Below are 15,394 nucleotides of genomic sequence, written 5' to 3'. Positions count from 1 at the left end.
ATCCTCCAACAGAACACATGTGCAGAGTTGAGGTTGTGTTTTAAGAAGAATTGGGTTTTACCCTGCAGGACTGGGCCTGTTCCTTCAGCCCGTGAATGCTGCTGCCGTATGCAGTCAGGTCAGACATCAGGGCCTCATGCTTCTTGAGCAGAGCCTGTGGAAGAAATACTATTCATCACAAAGGGATATAAACAAGACATGTACTTCTTACTTAAATAGTATATAGTGTCTTAGAAAATATGAGTTTTTCTGTTATTTTGTTGAAACACATCTGTGGTGTTGTACCTCAGCAGAGTCCTCGTCTTTGCCATAGTCTACGCTCCCCACAATGGGCTCCTTCTCCCTCATCCAAGACTCAGCCTCATTTGCATCTGCAAAGTACTGCTGGGCCTGCAAAGAGTCCTCCAGATCCTGTCTTCTTTGGGATGCCTTAGACTTCAGTGTGTCCCAGCGTCCATGAAGTTCACCCAACTTAACTTTCACCTCCTCACCAGCAAAGTGCCCTGGGAGCACAGCATTTCAGATCAGGTTAAACAATAATTAACTTTGGTATCTTCCAGAAGATTTCTAAACAAGGCTTGGAATTGCAGTGAATACCTTCCTCCACCATAGCCTCTCCTTTCTGGGTGACAGCCTTAATGCGAGGCTCATGACCAGTGATCTCAGCCTGCAGGGCCTGGTGCTTCTTCAGCAAGTTCTGGACACCAATCAGGTCTTTGCCTGAGGAAAACACCAAGACAGATTTTTTTAAAAACTTTAATCAATCATATGAAATATCTAAATGGTGGGCTTCAACTGAAACATCCCCCAAGTTAACTGCTTATCTATGTAATCTATTTTCAGATGGCAGCCTGGATGCTGACTGCACTCAGTTTTACCTCTGTTGGTAGAGGCAGCAATGGGCTCCTTCTCACGGATCCAAGTCTCCTCATCCTCCACATCTCTAAACAGCTGCTGAAGCCTGAGAGAGTCCGACAGTTTCTGCTTGCGTGCAGCCATGGGCTCACGCAGGGCTTCATAACGCACCACCAAGGCCTCCTGTTTCTTGCGGATGTTGTCAGCATCAAAGTGCCCAGCCTCTTGGAACTGGCGACCCTGGATTGTTATGCCATCAATGCGATCCTGAGAGATAACAATTCATTTATTAAATAGTGTACAAGTAACATGGGTATTAGTAGGTATCAGGTATGCTCGTATGATGTACTATATATCTTGCATTGGGTACCTGGTGAGCAGCCACATCAGCCTCCAGCAGTGCATGTTTTTTCTGTAGGTTCTGGACACTGGTCAGGTCTTTTCCATAGTCATCTGAAGCCAGGTGGCCCTCAACCTCATACAGCCATAGCTCAATGTCCTCAACATTTCTGTTAAATTGCTGCTGCTGGTTGGCCTCACGGAGCTTGATGCCTAAAGTAAAACATCAGACAGCAGAAAAATCACATTAAATTTGCAAACAAAACTCAGCTCAGTCAGACATCTTAACATCAGTAATGGGGTTCTTGAGGGGTCATTCTTAGTCCATGATTATTTACATTTTACACACACTTTTTCCTGAAGTAATCAGTACTTCAATATATCTTTTTTATACAGACGATACAATTTTATCTGACTGGTCCCACGCAGACTCTGACTCTGATGGGAGAGAGAGGGGGGTGTGACATGCAGCAAAGGTCCTCCGGGCAGGATCCAAACCAGGGTCAGCTGCATATTTGGCATGCACTCTTAACCACTAGACTATCTGCGCACCCCACCTCCCTAGACTTGATTATTTTCTGGTCTTTTTTATTTTTCAAACAATGTTGAAGAGAAAACATTTCTGGAGATAGTGATAATAGCGTCATCATGAAAACGTTTGAACATGATAATTGTGTAGTCTGATATTGTGACAGCCTTACCTCCTTCCCTATCAAGCAGGTCATGAATGGCGGCAAACTATAATTTGGAGCTAATCACTTAGCTCAGTCATGGCAAGAATTTGACTCTATAATCTGATTTGACACAGGGACCTTTTTAAAAGAAATTATTTGGACCAGGTGCGTGGTATTCTCTAAAAGTTGTTCCTCTGACTATCTTGCCAGTAATTCTGTCGTGGGTACTAATAATACTTTCACCTCCATACAAACACATACATACAAATGACCCCAAAAAAATCTGAATGTAACCCTTTAATACTCTTCTATACTCCCTGTATAGAATGTATGGCTTTCTTTTCAAGACTGTTAAACTCTTGTTCAGTTAACTATAATGCACTTTATTACCATGCGGTGCTTTCATCCATTCAGCAGTTAAACCCCATCTCATTAATGATAAGTTCTGTACACATCACTGCTCTCTGTATTACAAACCTGGATGACTTACAACCTCACGTCTTCTCTCATTGAAGTACATAATCCAACTACTGAACCTCAGACATCCTGAATGTACCCACTAATCTGGACAGAACTACCGTCCCAGGGGCTTGATTCTTCCATTCCCCCTTTCATTTAACATCTTTAATATGCCTTTATTGATTTCTTCATTTTTTGCTTGACTGTATGTCTAGTTTCACATGTCTTGTTGTTGTTTTTTGGTTTGTGGTTGCTCAAACGTTTATCGTCCTCAGGTCTCTTTTCTCAGATATTTGAAGATATCAACTTTGTACTTGAATGAAATCCAACCTGTCCACAAAACACCTACACTATCTTCAGTTCAGTACAAAACCGGGCAACCTAAGCTTTCCTGCAGTCAGTACCTTTGAGCTCAGTGGCCTCTAGTAGTTTCTTCCACTGGGAGCTGACTTCCTCCATGCGGCCAGCCACCTCAGTGGAGGCGTAATGCTTTCCATCCAGCAGCTCCTGGCCTGACTTCTGCAGGGCATCGATGCGGCTCTGATTCGCTGACAGCTCAGCTTCAAAAGCCTGGTGTTTCTGCACCTTTCCTTGCAGGTTGGAGGGGTCCTGTTGTCCAGATGGCAGAGGCACAGAGGATTAGAAACAGTGGGTTTAACATTTGGATGTACAAACGCATTTCAAGATGGACACATCTTAAAACAAGAATCACCTATTGTTTGATCAATTACCTTGTAAGCCTCATCTGTGGCAGTCTTCATCTTCTCGTTGATCCAGCTCTTGAGCTCATCAGAGTCCCTAAAGAACTGCTGCAGGTGGAAGGAATCCTCCAAAGCAGACCGACGAGACTGAGCACGCTCATGCAGGGCGTTGCGGCGGCTAAGCAGCTATGAATGTTCAAAATAAAAGAAGATGTATTACTTTTTAAGTTCACACTGGGAGAAATACAAAATTGCCAGCTGCTTTAGTGTACAGTCTGATTTGTGGGAAGTACTTACAGCATCTCTGCGGGTAGCCACGTCCTCTTTGGCATAGTGGTTGTTCTGGATTAATTTGGTTGCAAACTCATCCAGGGCCTGGATGTACAAGGAGGAGAGATATGGAGAACTGTATCCTATATCATAACAAAACAATTTTCGTAACAACTCAATATAACTTGTCTGTGACTGAACACCTTCCAATTGTAGGAAGGAACTTACGGTGATCTTCTCCTCCTGGGCGCTAAGTGACTTCTCAAAGTCTTCGTGTTTTTTCAGCAATGCCTCTACACTGTCCAGGGAGTCACCAAGGTCTTCATTCAGGAGGAAAGCCTACACAATCAACATAGGACAATAAAAATTGGCACATCATATCTAATACACAATATGCTCTGGGCTAATTCTTTCCTGAGGAAAGGTGTTGGTTACCTCTTGTTTGCTCATCCAGTTGTCAACTTGCTCAGTGTCCCTGTAGAAGAGCTGCAGGTCCATACACTGCTCATACTGCTGCCTACGAACCTCCCACAGATCCAGCAGAGACTCCTTCTCCTCTGTAAGGATGCCCAGCTAAAAAAAATAATACGACACACCTTTATAAACATGGTAAATGGTAGTGTGAAGGTAAAGATACAGTAATACAATATGACAATAAGTACAGTTTGGATGCTATCATAGGCGTACCTTTTCCTTGACCTCGTCAGAGGCATAGTGTCCTGTATTGAGTAAGGCCTGGCCAGCTTCATCAGTGGCCCTGAAACTGTCCTCATGGGCATCAATCTCTCCCTGAAAACACAAAATAAAAACACTTATTGATATTATCAAATTGTTTTGTTTGATTTACATGTGCAGTAAATGCTAGTGTTCAGCTTTTAAAGGAACAAACTAAAAAGCAAATCCAATTCAAAGAAGCTGCGCCCTGGTGTGTTATGGGAGATTTGACCTTATGCTCCTGGTGGCGGTCTAGCAGAGCTTCCGCTCCAGCCACATCATTGGCCAGCTCGTCAGCATTAATAAGGGCCTTCATCTCTGTCACCCAGCTGGTCAGATCCCTGAAGTCAGCTGTGAAACGCTGCAGCCTTAAAGAAATTGTCACAAGAGGGCAGAAGTGAGCAGACTATTGGAGAGAAAAGAAGCCTTACATTCCCTCTATACTGTCACTGAGTCAATATCTGTCTGTGGAAAAGCAGTTTTCATATTCCTTTTTAAAATACAAAACAAAAAACATAAGCAGCATATTTGATATATTCAACAAGTAACAGATATATGGCTCTACAGACAGTTTGTCACCAAACTGTGTCTAGCTTTTTACCTGTAGGAGTCGTTCAGGCGGGTGTGGCGCTCAGCGGCCAAGGTGCGAATCTGCTCCCAGTTGGTGACGAGCTCGTCTTTCTTCAGATGGATTTGGGAGGCATTTTGGGGATGTGTCTGCTGAAGGCGCTCTGCATCACCACCAAGTGTGTTGACCTGGTAGAAAGAGAAGAAACAGGAGACAAAATAAGAGCTCAGAATACCAAGTTTTTAACTTACTGAATATATGTGGATCTTCTGTAGAACATCTTCTTGCCTTATCTTCCAGGGCAGCCAGGTCTCTCTCAAGACCCTCGTGTTTGCGAAGCAGAGCCTGCACACTGGCCAGGTCTCGACCAAAGTCATCAGAGGCCATCAGCTGCTCCTTCTCCTTGATCCAACTGATGGTCTCATCCACATCCCTATTGTAAGAATGAACACACAGGTTTTTATTCACACCGTGTCAAAAGACCATTTTTCATTAGAGTGTGTTAAAACACCAAAGAGAGTAAGTAACCTTATTTCAAAATAAATATAATTGCCAACAACACAATCAACACACACACAGTGAGCAAAAGCTGTCCCCAAGTTGCTCTGATATCGTTTACCTGTTGAAGCGCTGCACCTCGGCAGCCCCAAACAGCTTGCCCTGCCTCTGCTGGGCCAGGCCCTTCAGGCGCTGCCAGGCTGCGTTGACCTCGTCTTGCTTGCGAACAATGAGCTCTACCTCGGGATGGGACTCCTGGATCAGCTTGGCTGCCAGCTGGTTCACCTCATTCACACGTTCCTCATGGGCAGCCAGGTCTGTCTGGAACTCCTCAAACTTCTTCTGCAAGAGCTCCACATGCTCCAGGTCCTGGCCCAGCTCCTCAGAAGTGGCCATGGCCTCCTACAGGAGGAAATGGATGAACAACATTAAGTGCTTTTATGTATACACACAAGTCAAACTTTTAACCTTTATGCTAAGTTAATTCTTAACAGCTAACATGTGTAACATTTGAGGCTGGCACCACTGTATCCCTCCCTCCTACCAACTTCACCGAATAATATCACAATTCGGTCAACTTTAAGATTCTTAATGCACTTAGTTTTAACTTAATTCATAGATACAGCTTGCCATGACTCAGTTATTTTGAAGTTAAGTTGCTTTATTAGCATTGGTGCAAAAATTACTTCCCTGGAGTTGTGATACCTGACTAAATTCAAATTTCATTCCTCATTCAGATTAAGCTGTAATATTAGCTTCAGGCAATTCCAAATACCATTTCCTTTAAATGAGGACAGCTCATATTTTGTTCAAGCGGCTGACGAGCAAATACAGAAACCTTTAGTCTTTATTGTGGAAAGACTTCTGAAAATGAAAGAATGCCCTTAAACACAGAAATATATGAAACACTTGTTCGCTACACTAGCAATATTTTTTAAAAGCCATTTTTCTGTAACATTTTGCAAATACAAGTCTAACCTTGTCAGTAATCCAGTCCATGGCATCCTCACACTCACGCAGGTACTGGACCAGTTTCTGGGCCTGCAGGAGACGCATGCCCTTTTCCTTGGTCCTCTGGAGCAGGAGGTCCCATAGGCGATGTAATTCCTCCAGACGAGTCTAGTGTACAGGAGGGAAATGGAGGCATTTATTCAAAATGTTAGTGCCAAGTACAAGGAGAATAATGAATTCATTGTACACTTCTGTATCATGTATTTTGTATCTAAAATACAAAATGTAGTAGATAGTAATAAATCACAGAAAGTTCTGGACTTTAAAAAGGTATTAATTACATCTGATATAATAGCTGTTTAAAAAAAACACACACCTGGAAGCAAAAACATTTCAACAAGCACCATTCCTAATGAGATGACCCATATGCATGCATTAAAAGTCTATTTCCTGACAACAGAATGACGAGAAGGGATAGCTTGGTGTGCAGAGCTGGATATTGAAGAGTTTTCACAGCACTCAAGAGTCACACATTGTCCACAGCAGCTCAACACCTACTTGTATATACTCAGCCATATTAAAACTTGTAACTATAGGTCTCTGTTGTGTCCGGTAGGGTGTGTAGGACTGAATCACATGAATCAGGTTAACAAGTGGACAGGACATCCAGGAAATATTCATATGCATTTTAGAGCAACCATATTTTCATCATTGTATGTCTTACTCGAATGGTCTCTGAGGCAAAGTGTCCCTCGCTGATCATTAGGTTTCCAGTATCGTCCAGTTTGATGATGGCCCCAGCATTCGCCTGAACTTCAGCTTCAAAGGCCTGATGTTTTTGCAGCTTACCCTGAGTAGTAGATATGATATACACAATTACCAAAAATTGATTGATACAACACTGAAAAAGTCTTCTGTAGTCAGAGCTTATGATGAAAAAAGATAAAATAGTGTACACAGAGAAACATAAAAACCAGGCTGACAAACCTGCAGGTTGGAGGGGTCTTTGTAGTTCTCATCAGAGGCGATCTGCAGCTTCTCCTGGATCCACTTCTCCAACTCATCTGCGTCACGGCGGAAAAACTGAAAGCGGTAAGAATCCTCCAGCTTCTGCCGGCGCATAATCGACAGGTCCTTGAAACGCCGGTAGCGGTCCAGCACCTGCTGCCGGCGCTCCTGAATGTCTTCTGCTGTCTCCAGCACTTTGGCCCCTGCGGTGTCCATTTTCTGAAAACATATCAAAGATAATACTCATAAGTAAATTCTTAACATGAATGACTTTGTTTACTTGTTTCCTAATAAATTGGTTTACATATATGACAGTTCAGCTATGTACAGAAAAACAGCAGAAGGACAGTTATCATACCTACATGAATTTATTTCTGGGTGACATTTTAACATCTTACCTTCTCACACCACCCAAACATTTACATGAAATGCCTTACTAGATTAAAGGGAAATTTCAGACAAGTCTAATCTATATAATAAAGGGGCTCCATAAGTCATGATATCCACAGAATGCTACATGTAGGCTCTTCTCATACTTACACTCTAGCCTCAGTCTTTACAATTACAAATCTCAATCGTCTCAGGTACCCAACCAATCTCACAAAATATTGCTCAAACTCTGTGACATTTTTATCTTCCTTATGCAGCTTCTTTCAAATGTATTTAAAACAAACTTCAATGAGTACAAAGGAGGGGAAGAGGCTTATAAGTTTATCCAGGAACTTCTACATCTTCTCTTTTAACAGAAACTTGGCAGAGAATTATGAGGCAGGATATAAAGTACAAGAGTGTTTGCCTCCACAAAAATCCCCCATCCTGTCTCAAGCTGAGCAACTTAGGGGCCAGCAGCTGAAATAGTAAAATGCCAAAGAGGGGTGGGGGCGGAAATTCCACATGCATGCAAACAGTATCCAAGCTTCACTACACAATAGGACTGCAGCAGTCAGCTTCTCTGTCAACTGTGCCTCTGGCCTCATGGCCAGTGTAGCCTCAAACAGTGAGGAATGTCTAGCTAGCAATCATGTTGATGTTGCACAGGCATCCACACAAGCTTCATCTCTATGAATCAGGCAATCAAAGTCTGAGGAGCTGTAACGAAAACCATTCAGAAATTCAAGTAAAAATAATTATCAGTGAAATAGATAAATGTGTGACTGTTGGTAGTTTTACCAGATTACTCATACTGTGGTTATCTGGTGGCCTGCACCAGTGAGAAATCTTAATGTATTTCAGACTCCACGCATCAACAAACAAAACAAAGAGGAAGAGAGAAGGATATTGATCTAAACCAAGGTCAACCACACCCCAAACACAATAACTGATGTACAAGCTGAGTGCAGGGTGGGGGTAGGGGCATGTGCGCAATGTGTCAGGCCTAAATGTAGATGAGCGTGGATTTTTTTGTTGATGTTGCAGACAGTGAGACAAAAAGCGATGGATGGATGTGAGACAGTCTCCTGGTCCATGTCGACACTCAATAGGAGGATTAGTGGAGTCAGCAATGCAGAGCTTTTTAACCAGAGCCAGAGGACCGATATGCTTTGGTCCCCAGAGGTGCCATTAGCTTTCCTGACAAGCCAGTATCCCAGTGAGCAGACACACACGCACACACACTAACATTAACACACATAGTATCATTGCGTGTGCCGTAAGCTGATTAGTGGCATCAACCCACTGCCTGAAAAAAGTGACTGTCCAGGACTGTCCCTCCCCCATCCCCCAACTTGCCCCAGTTCACAGAGAGCTTAAATCGTCTCAGTGATTTAACTGACCACAGCCCCATTCTGCACAGTGATATCAGCAAAACGGTACAGATAACTGACACTTAATCTAACGTCACATTTATTTGAAGAAAATAAGTGACACAAAACAGCAGATAAAACCCTAAATAACACTGAGAGGAATGAGATGCAGCATTCAGGAAAGGAGGGGCGGATCTTTGAAAGGGCAAATGACAATGAGCCCTGACAATTTGTAGTAGCCCACCTACAAACAGTCCCATTAATAAACAGGTGCCCACCCAAACTGATGGCAGAGATTTTAATTTTCTAACGACCCAAATGATCATCTTTCCAATGGCAGTGGCAGTCTTCAGCAGACACATTTGATTAACATTGTATCTGCTTACAGAGCAAGAATGCAGTTTTTTGACAGAACTGTGCAGGAGAGTCCCACTACTGTTTCTGTCTGTCTCTAATCATAATAGATGTTATCTACAGCTAGATTGCTTGAACTCTTGTTACTGTTCACATTTTCTTTTTCTGCTAAATGTTAGATGACTGACACTATGGCTTACTGTCCATGTGCAGCTTCTTAGTCTCAATTTGTATATCTATTTTGGCTGATTCTGCCCATAGCTGACCAATTATTGATCTTTGGCCAAGGCCAGTAATTATTATTATTATTCCTATATCCCTAAAACATGATGGTATGTTTTAAAACAATTGACTTTATTGTCCAAAACCACATCAGTGTACTGTAACATTTCAATTAGGAATCAATTAGGCATCTCTTTCTGCATTATAATCTAAATAAATTACAGATTTTTTTTTTTTAAACATCAGTCCATAATGGACCACATATACACAGACACACATGAATCTGTGATCGGCCAATATTGACCAATAATATCTGCAAACTAGAATATCTGTGGGGATGTACCTATATTGTCTGTTTAAAACAGAAACTTCTCACACAAAAAGGACATAAATATAAGTTAATGTATAATTACTTTCACATCCCCAAAATTCAAGACATTCAATGCCATCTGGGGTGAATGGTTTCAAAATCCTTACCACCATGTGACATCTTATCAACTCAAAGTAAAGTAACTAGCTATTTAATAGGATTGGTTGCCTTGTGAGGTGAAAGGTAAGATCGTTAAATCAATACCAAGTTCAATATAAACTCAGCATGTAATCAGAGTGGAATTTAAATGCAGAGTCTGTAATTTCTGCCATGGGGGGTCTCTAAATCTAAACTATTAAAAACTAGATAACATGAGTTGTCTTTATTGTTAAAAACCCAATATTGGTGAAAAAAATACAAATCCATCTGATATGACTCAGGTATAAATGATAAAGGACTGAGATAATGTTTTAAAGTTTCAGTGTTTTTTCAAAAAGCAATTCCTATATATATATATATATATATATATATTTTTTTTTTTTTACACATTATTGAGAACATTTAGGATAATGTAAGTACATAACTCAATAAATGAAGTGTTACACATTATATCATCTATAAACCAAACCAAAAAATGAGAAAACATTTAAGTAGCGCTGCTTACAGCTCTCTGACGCACCTAAATACAACCCTGCAACTACTGATAACACTTCGAGGCAGCAGTGAGTTGAAGAGAGGGAAAGTTGTTATCTACTAATGCAGGACGGAGTGGTTTTCTGTTCTCCTCAGTAAACACCCACACAGAGCTATAAGCCAGCTGTATAGTTGCAGTCATACAACCTTTGCTACCCCTATCTAACATTTCTTACAGGCACATTTAAAATATAATGCTGGGTGGGAACTTGGAACCAAGCCAGCTGAACATGACTTAAAGTCATCGCCCCTCCAAAGTCCAATTATCCACAATTACAGGCACAGAAGCAGCAAATTTGAACTGTCACCATTACCACCTTTTTCTTTATTTGAGTATTTTTATCTCTTAGTCACTTTTTCTACATTTCATTTTCAATGTTCTATATGGAAGGACATTGATAGTTAACCTAACCAACAAACTCTAAACATTGGTATCAAAAATGAATCAAGGAGATCAAGCAACTGGAATAATGTTTTTCCCCTTAAATTAAGAAATGTCGATTCAAAGACTGCATTTAGCAGTCTGGAAAGCTTTGCTAGTTTAGCTACATTATAGCCGAAACAACAGCTGCCTTATGGATCATATCAACCAATGCTTACCACTTTAAAAATGCAGATGCTGTTGAGAAGTTGTATTTTTCAGTGGAAAAACATCATTTCCATTTAAGAAGCTTTATTTGGGTGCCACTGTAAACAATAATATTAAATCATATTAAATATATTATAATTTAAGGAAACCATTAAAGGGGTCCAGTAGACATTTCTCTGTTTACGCTTGTTCTTAAAAATACTCGTCTTACTAGTTTATTGTTAGACTAATCGGCAGCAATGAAAATACATGAAGGACATAAAACACATAAGCGTGCAGGTAGATAAATTGAGGGTAATGATATAGTCCATTAAAATGATGCTCACATACTTCAAGAATTACCTGGATCATTCATTAAAAAGCCTGTACCAAGGTTTATGCATCCTTTCCAGTAGAAACAAAAATAGAAACCTTGTCTGAACTTAAGCCTGAATACTTTCACTTAATCAATAGAAGCTTGTTAGCCAAGTACAGACTGTGTATATTGATGTTTAGTGTTGTCGTCGTTACCATAAAACAAGGCTAAATCCTGACATTTGAATTCTGTCTCAGAGAATACAGCATCTTTCCAGTAGATTGATAGATTTAATAGCTATTCCCTAAATCCTCTGTTATCTTCAGAGCTCCACAGAGAGAATGAGGTCATTCACTTAGCAACTCCCAGTTATTATGGTTAACCAGCTGTTATGAATAGGGTTCACACTGACGCCATACTAGGAGGATGGAAGCTAAAGGAATTTACAGGAAAAGGGAGAATTCTCATGAGAATAGGCAAGCCTATTTCCTGCGAGGAACAGAGGGGAGAGGATGATGGCTGTGATGATGTAAGAGCAACACCCCGTCTTTTCCTTCCCCTCATACTGAACTATGTACGACCTTCAATTGGCTGTCATTCCATTTGCTTTACAGCATGGCAAGCTGGAAAAAGACTGTACTGAGGAATAAGGTTTTTAAAGCAACCGCAATCTGTCTATCCATCCATCCATACACATACATACACACACAATTTATTTAACTTAAAAAAAACAACAACAAAAAAACAGCCCAAACACAGGACCACCACAGCTAGATTAAATGGGAAACTGATCATCAATGAAAGTGGAACATATACCCAAATGTATTCCCAGCTAGAAAACAAGTATAGTTGAAACACTGAACATTAGCTGAGTCTTGGCCTGGAGAAGCTTACAGCAGCTAACTTTCAGTCAGTTAAACTAGCCTGTCTTCACCTCTACAAAGCTGACAAGTAGCAGGCATAAAGGAGTATGCAAATGAATGTCAATATAATCTACAGGATGGAACACTGTCAGACATTGAAACGCATGATGTAGATCTGCAGATAAAGCCATCTATCTATCTTTTTTTCAAAAAAAGGTAAGACTGCACATCATTTTCATGCAAAGAATATCACACCAAGAAAAGACATGCAGTAAAAATCAACTGTCTATTTTTTCCACACTGCATCTATCAAGTTATTCACTGAGCATTAGTCCTAGCTCAGTATTTACTAAGGCCAACAGACACACAGACAAACGAATGCACAATTGAGAGGACCAGTCACTTACCAAATCCACATGAAATTCTAATCAAAACAAACATCTAACTTTCATCCTGACTGATGTGATTTGATAATCTGACAGGGTAAAAATAAGACAACTAGTGCGAAAACAAAAAGATACACACATCAGATGTTTCCTCTCTGGATCCTGAGGTTTTCTTGTATCTTGGATGATCAGAAGGCTACATCTGTGGCGAAGTCATAGCCAGCACCAGTGCGTACATCTATAGTAGACTCCTTAACAGTCTGACAGTGGTTGAAGAAGCAAATTCTCATATACTACGCAGCGCAGACAGACGCATTGCACCTGCAGTGACTATGCTGTACAAAAGAGCAAGCCAAGATGTAGCCCAGCCCATGCGTCTCTCTGCTCTGAACCTCCTACCCCTCCCTCCAGCTCTTTCCCGACCCTTTACTCAGCAAAACACCATCACCACAGACTGCACTTCTCTCGAATCTTCCTTCATATACAAACTAGAAAAGACACACAGGCACACAGCGAGATAATCATTGATGTTACCTTGAGTTTGAGTTTAGTAATGTTAGACATGTTGCGTATCTTGGCTACTCTGTGTAAGGCATAACATTGATCGCACAATCAGTAACAAGCAATCAGCAGTGAGTAGTCAGAATGAGAGGATGCTTTCACCGGAAGCATTACGTTTTAAGTTCATCATGATAATGTTTCAGAAGTCAATACAATCAAGAATCATGGTCCATTAGAGATGGAATCAACCATACAAACATGTCTGGGAGGTAGCCTATGCCAGCATTAGAACGACAATGAGTTTGAAAGACGGAAAGCATTTGCAGGCCCGACACCAAACCTGAAACCCTAGAGACAGGTAGACCCATTTTCTTTTTGGGTCATGGCCACCATTTAGTTACAATGTAAAAGACTATTTATAAGCCGTTCAGGTTGAGAGGGAGTTTGGTTGTAGGTTTTCATTCTTGTAACACAGGCTTTAAGATCTGTCCCATTTTGATTCCATGGTTTGGTGTCACAGCAACATTAATTCACACTGCAATATTTCCTTAAAATGTCCAGAACTCTAGCACAGGTTGGTAGTGCTGCCAAACAATGACACATAAATTATGTGCGATTTGTCTAATTAAATCAATTATGACAACTGTCATCAGGTTCTGTTTGTGTCCTCTATAGCAGTGGAACCATAAGGGCCCGCACACACCAGGTAAAGCAGTGGTCTCAAACTGATCCAGTAAAGGGCCGCTGTGGCTGCAGGTTTTCATTCCAACCAAGCAAGAACACACCTGACTCAATCAACTGACCCTGATCCAACAAATCAACTGTGCAAAGACAATTCAGTTGATTGAATAAGTCTAGTCTAGTCAGGTGTGTTCTTGCTTGGTTGGAATGAAAACCTGCAGCCACAGCGGCCCTTTACTGGATCAGTTTGAGACCCCTGAGGTAAAGGGTTGGCCTCTGGCCAACACTGGGGCGTTGGTGAACGTCTGTGGCCCTAGTTGCCGCAGTGTGTCCAGCAGCACTGGCACTAGTCGGCCCTTGTCGGCTGCTTTTTCAACCGATTGAGCATGCTGAATCGGCAATGGAGCCCAGCGAGAAATCACAAGAAGAGAAAAAAAAAGGGAAAGAATTTGAGTCTGCCAATGCAGTATCTATGATTTCACCGATTTATAAAGCTCTTTCTCTGAAATTAGAGGGTCTACACAGGTTTTTTTAAATGTGGGAACAACCACTAAGAAAAGGTGTACTGACCCATTCCCACTCCCCACAGGGAAGGGAGCCCATCTGTGATTTTTATCTGAAGTTCAAGTTGTATGTCACAAATGCACCTGAACAGTTCTATCATAAGAGAAAACAACAATAGACCCATTGCGAAATAAGCATCTATTTTTGGTCTGGTGATACATTTCCGGGTCTACTGCACAGTCAATTGACCCAGGTGTAAACAGGAGTTTATTGCACACAAAATCCCGATCTTGGCGAGTTTAAGTGGAATATTTGACCAGTTGAAAGGTGTGGTATAAGTGTTGTTTCTAGTTATTTGTCTCCTCCACCTCTTCACCAATGCCATTTGGAACTTTTAAAGTCAGACATATTCTTAAATAGAAGTAGCTATATTAGTTAAGCGATGTCAAACACAGTGCTTTATGATAACAACTGTTTGTATATCCACAGTCCTGATTCTTCCAGTTTCGCCTTTTGAAGGATAAATACAATTTACCGCTACCCGATAGTATGAAAAAATATTTCCTCTCTAGCAGGCACAGAATGTTGGAGCTAGCTGTCTGATAGCTGCTGTCTTTTCAGTGTGTGCAAGTGCACATTTTGGCCAAGACACAGGTGATGTGAGACAACACTTTATTACCACTATTTCTTAGATGTCAGTAGGGTGTGTCTGGGTTCTAAAACTTATCAGGACAAGCAGCCAGCTGGATGAATGAATAGTTAAGTCTACACTTATATCAGCTTTCTACACCTATAAATCCTCAAATGTTCCTTTAAAAGCATCTGCTAGGGTCACTGAATCCAGGCTTACAATACATGCAACATAAGCTAATTGACGGCTGTGTCACATTTCTGGCCAATAACGTTTGACATCCTCAAATTCTCGGAACCCTGCCTGGAGATCTGACACGGTTTACTTGGTTATTAATGTTGTTATCACCAGTTACTTTGCATTACCTCTGTGCTTTATCTTGTGGGCTGTATGGAGCAGATATCTATTTAAATTCCACTTCAAGTGGAGGGGCAGTTGGTATGTGTGGAACTTGGCACCACCCTGTCAAAGCCATTGGCTTGGACCATCAGCTACAGGGTGTGAGATAGCGCCTTCACGTTATGGAAAGGCCAGCTGTTTTTACTATCACAACCATATTCGTGCAAACTATACAATGTCTTTATGT

The 15,394-nt window shown here is 41.2% G+C and overlaps 1 protein-coding gene across 8 annotated transcripts in view; it reads right to left on the bottom strand.

Moving 5' to 3' along the window:
* The window catches only part of sptan1 (spectrin alpha, non-erythrocytic 1), a 33,056-nt gene that overhangs the window by 16,582 nt on the left and 1,080 nt on the right, over positions 1–15,394 (bottom strand). For 7 of the 8 annotated variants that reach the window (XM_030436722.1, XM_030436725.1, XM_030436724.1 and 4 more), the window contains 18 exons: positions 7,017–7,256; positions 6,754–6,879; positions 6,057–6,197; positions 5,200–5,480; positions 4,869–5,013; positions 4,614–4,768; positions 4,245–4,380; positions 3,986–4,087; positions 3,734–3,871; positions 3,527–3,637; positions 3,326–3,403; positions 3,059–3,214; positions 2,732–2,936; positions 1,226–1,407; positions 879–1,122; positions 598–720; positions 286–503; positions 62–154 (listed from right to left, as the gene is read on the bottom strand). In XM_030436722.1, the coding sequence (XP_030292582.1) occupies positions 62–154; positions 286–503; positions 598–720; positions 879–1,122; positions 1,226–1,407; positions 2,732–2,936; positions 3,059–3,214; positions 3,326–3,403; positions 3,527–3,637; positions 3,734–3,871; positions 3,986–4,087; positions 4,245–4,380; positions 4,614–4,768; positions 4,869–5,013; positions 5,200–5,480; positions 6,057–6,197; positions 6,754–6,879; positions 7,017–7,253 (2,871 nt within the window). In that variant the 5' untranslated portion in view covers positions 7,254–7,256. Of the gene's footprint in view, positions 1–61; positions 155–285; positions 504–597; positions 721–878; positions 1,123–1,225; positions 1,408–2,731; positions 2,937–3,058; positions 3,215–3,325; positions 3,404–3,526; positions 3,638–3,733; positions 3,872–3,985; positions 4,088–4,244; positions 4,381–4,613; positions 4,769–4,868; positions 5,014–5,199; positions 5,481–6,056; positions 6,198–6,753; positions 6,880–7,016; positions 7,257–12,630; positions 12,849–15,394 lie in introns of those variants that run through there. The other variant, XM_030436723.1, reaches the window with a different exon arrangement.

The sequence above is a fragment of the Sparus aurata genome, chromosome 12, assembly GCF_900880675.1.
Source record: "Sparus aurata chromosome 12, fSpaAur1.1, whole genome shotgun sequence".
Lineage (NCBI taxonomy): Eukaryota > Metazoa > Chordata > Actinopteri > Spariformes > Sparidae > Sparus > Sparus aurata.
This window is presented reverse-complemented; position numbering and strand designations above follow the sequence as displayed.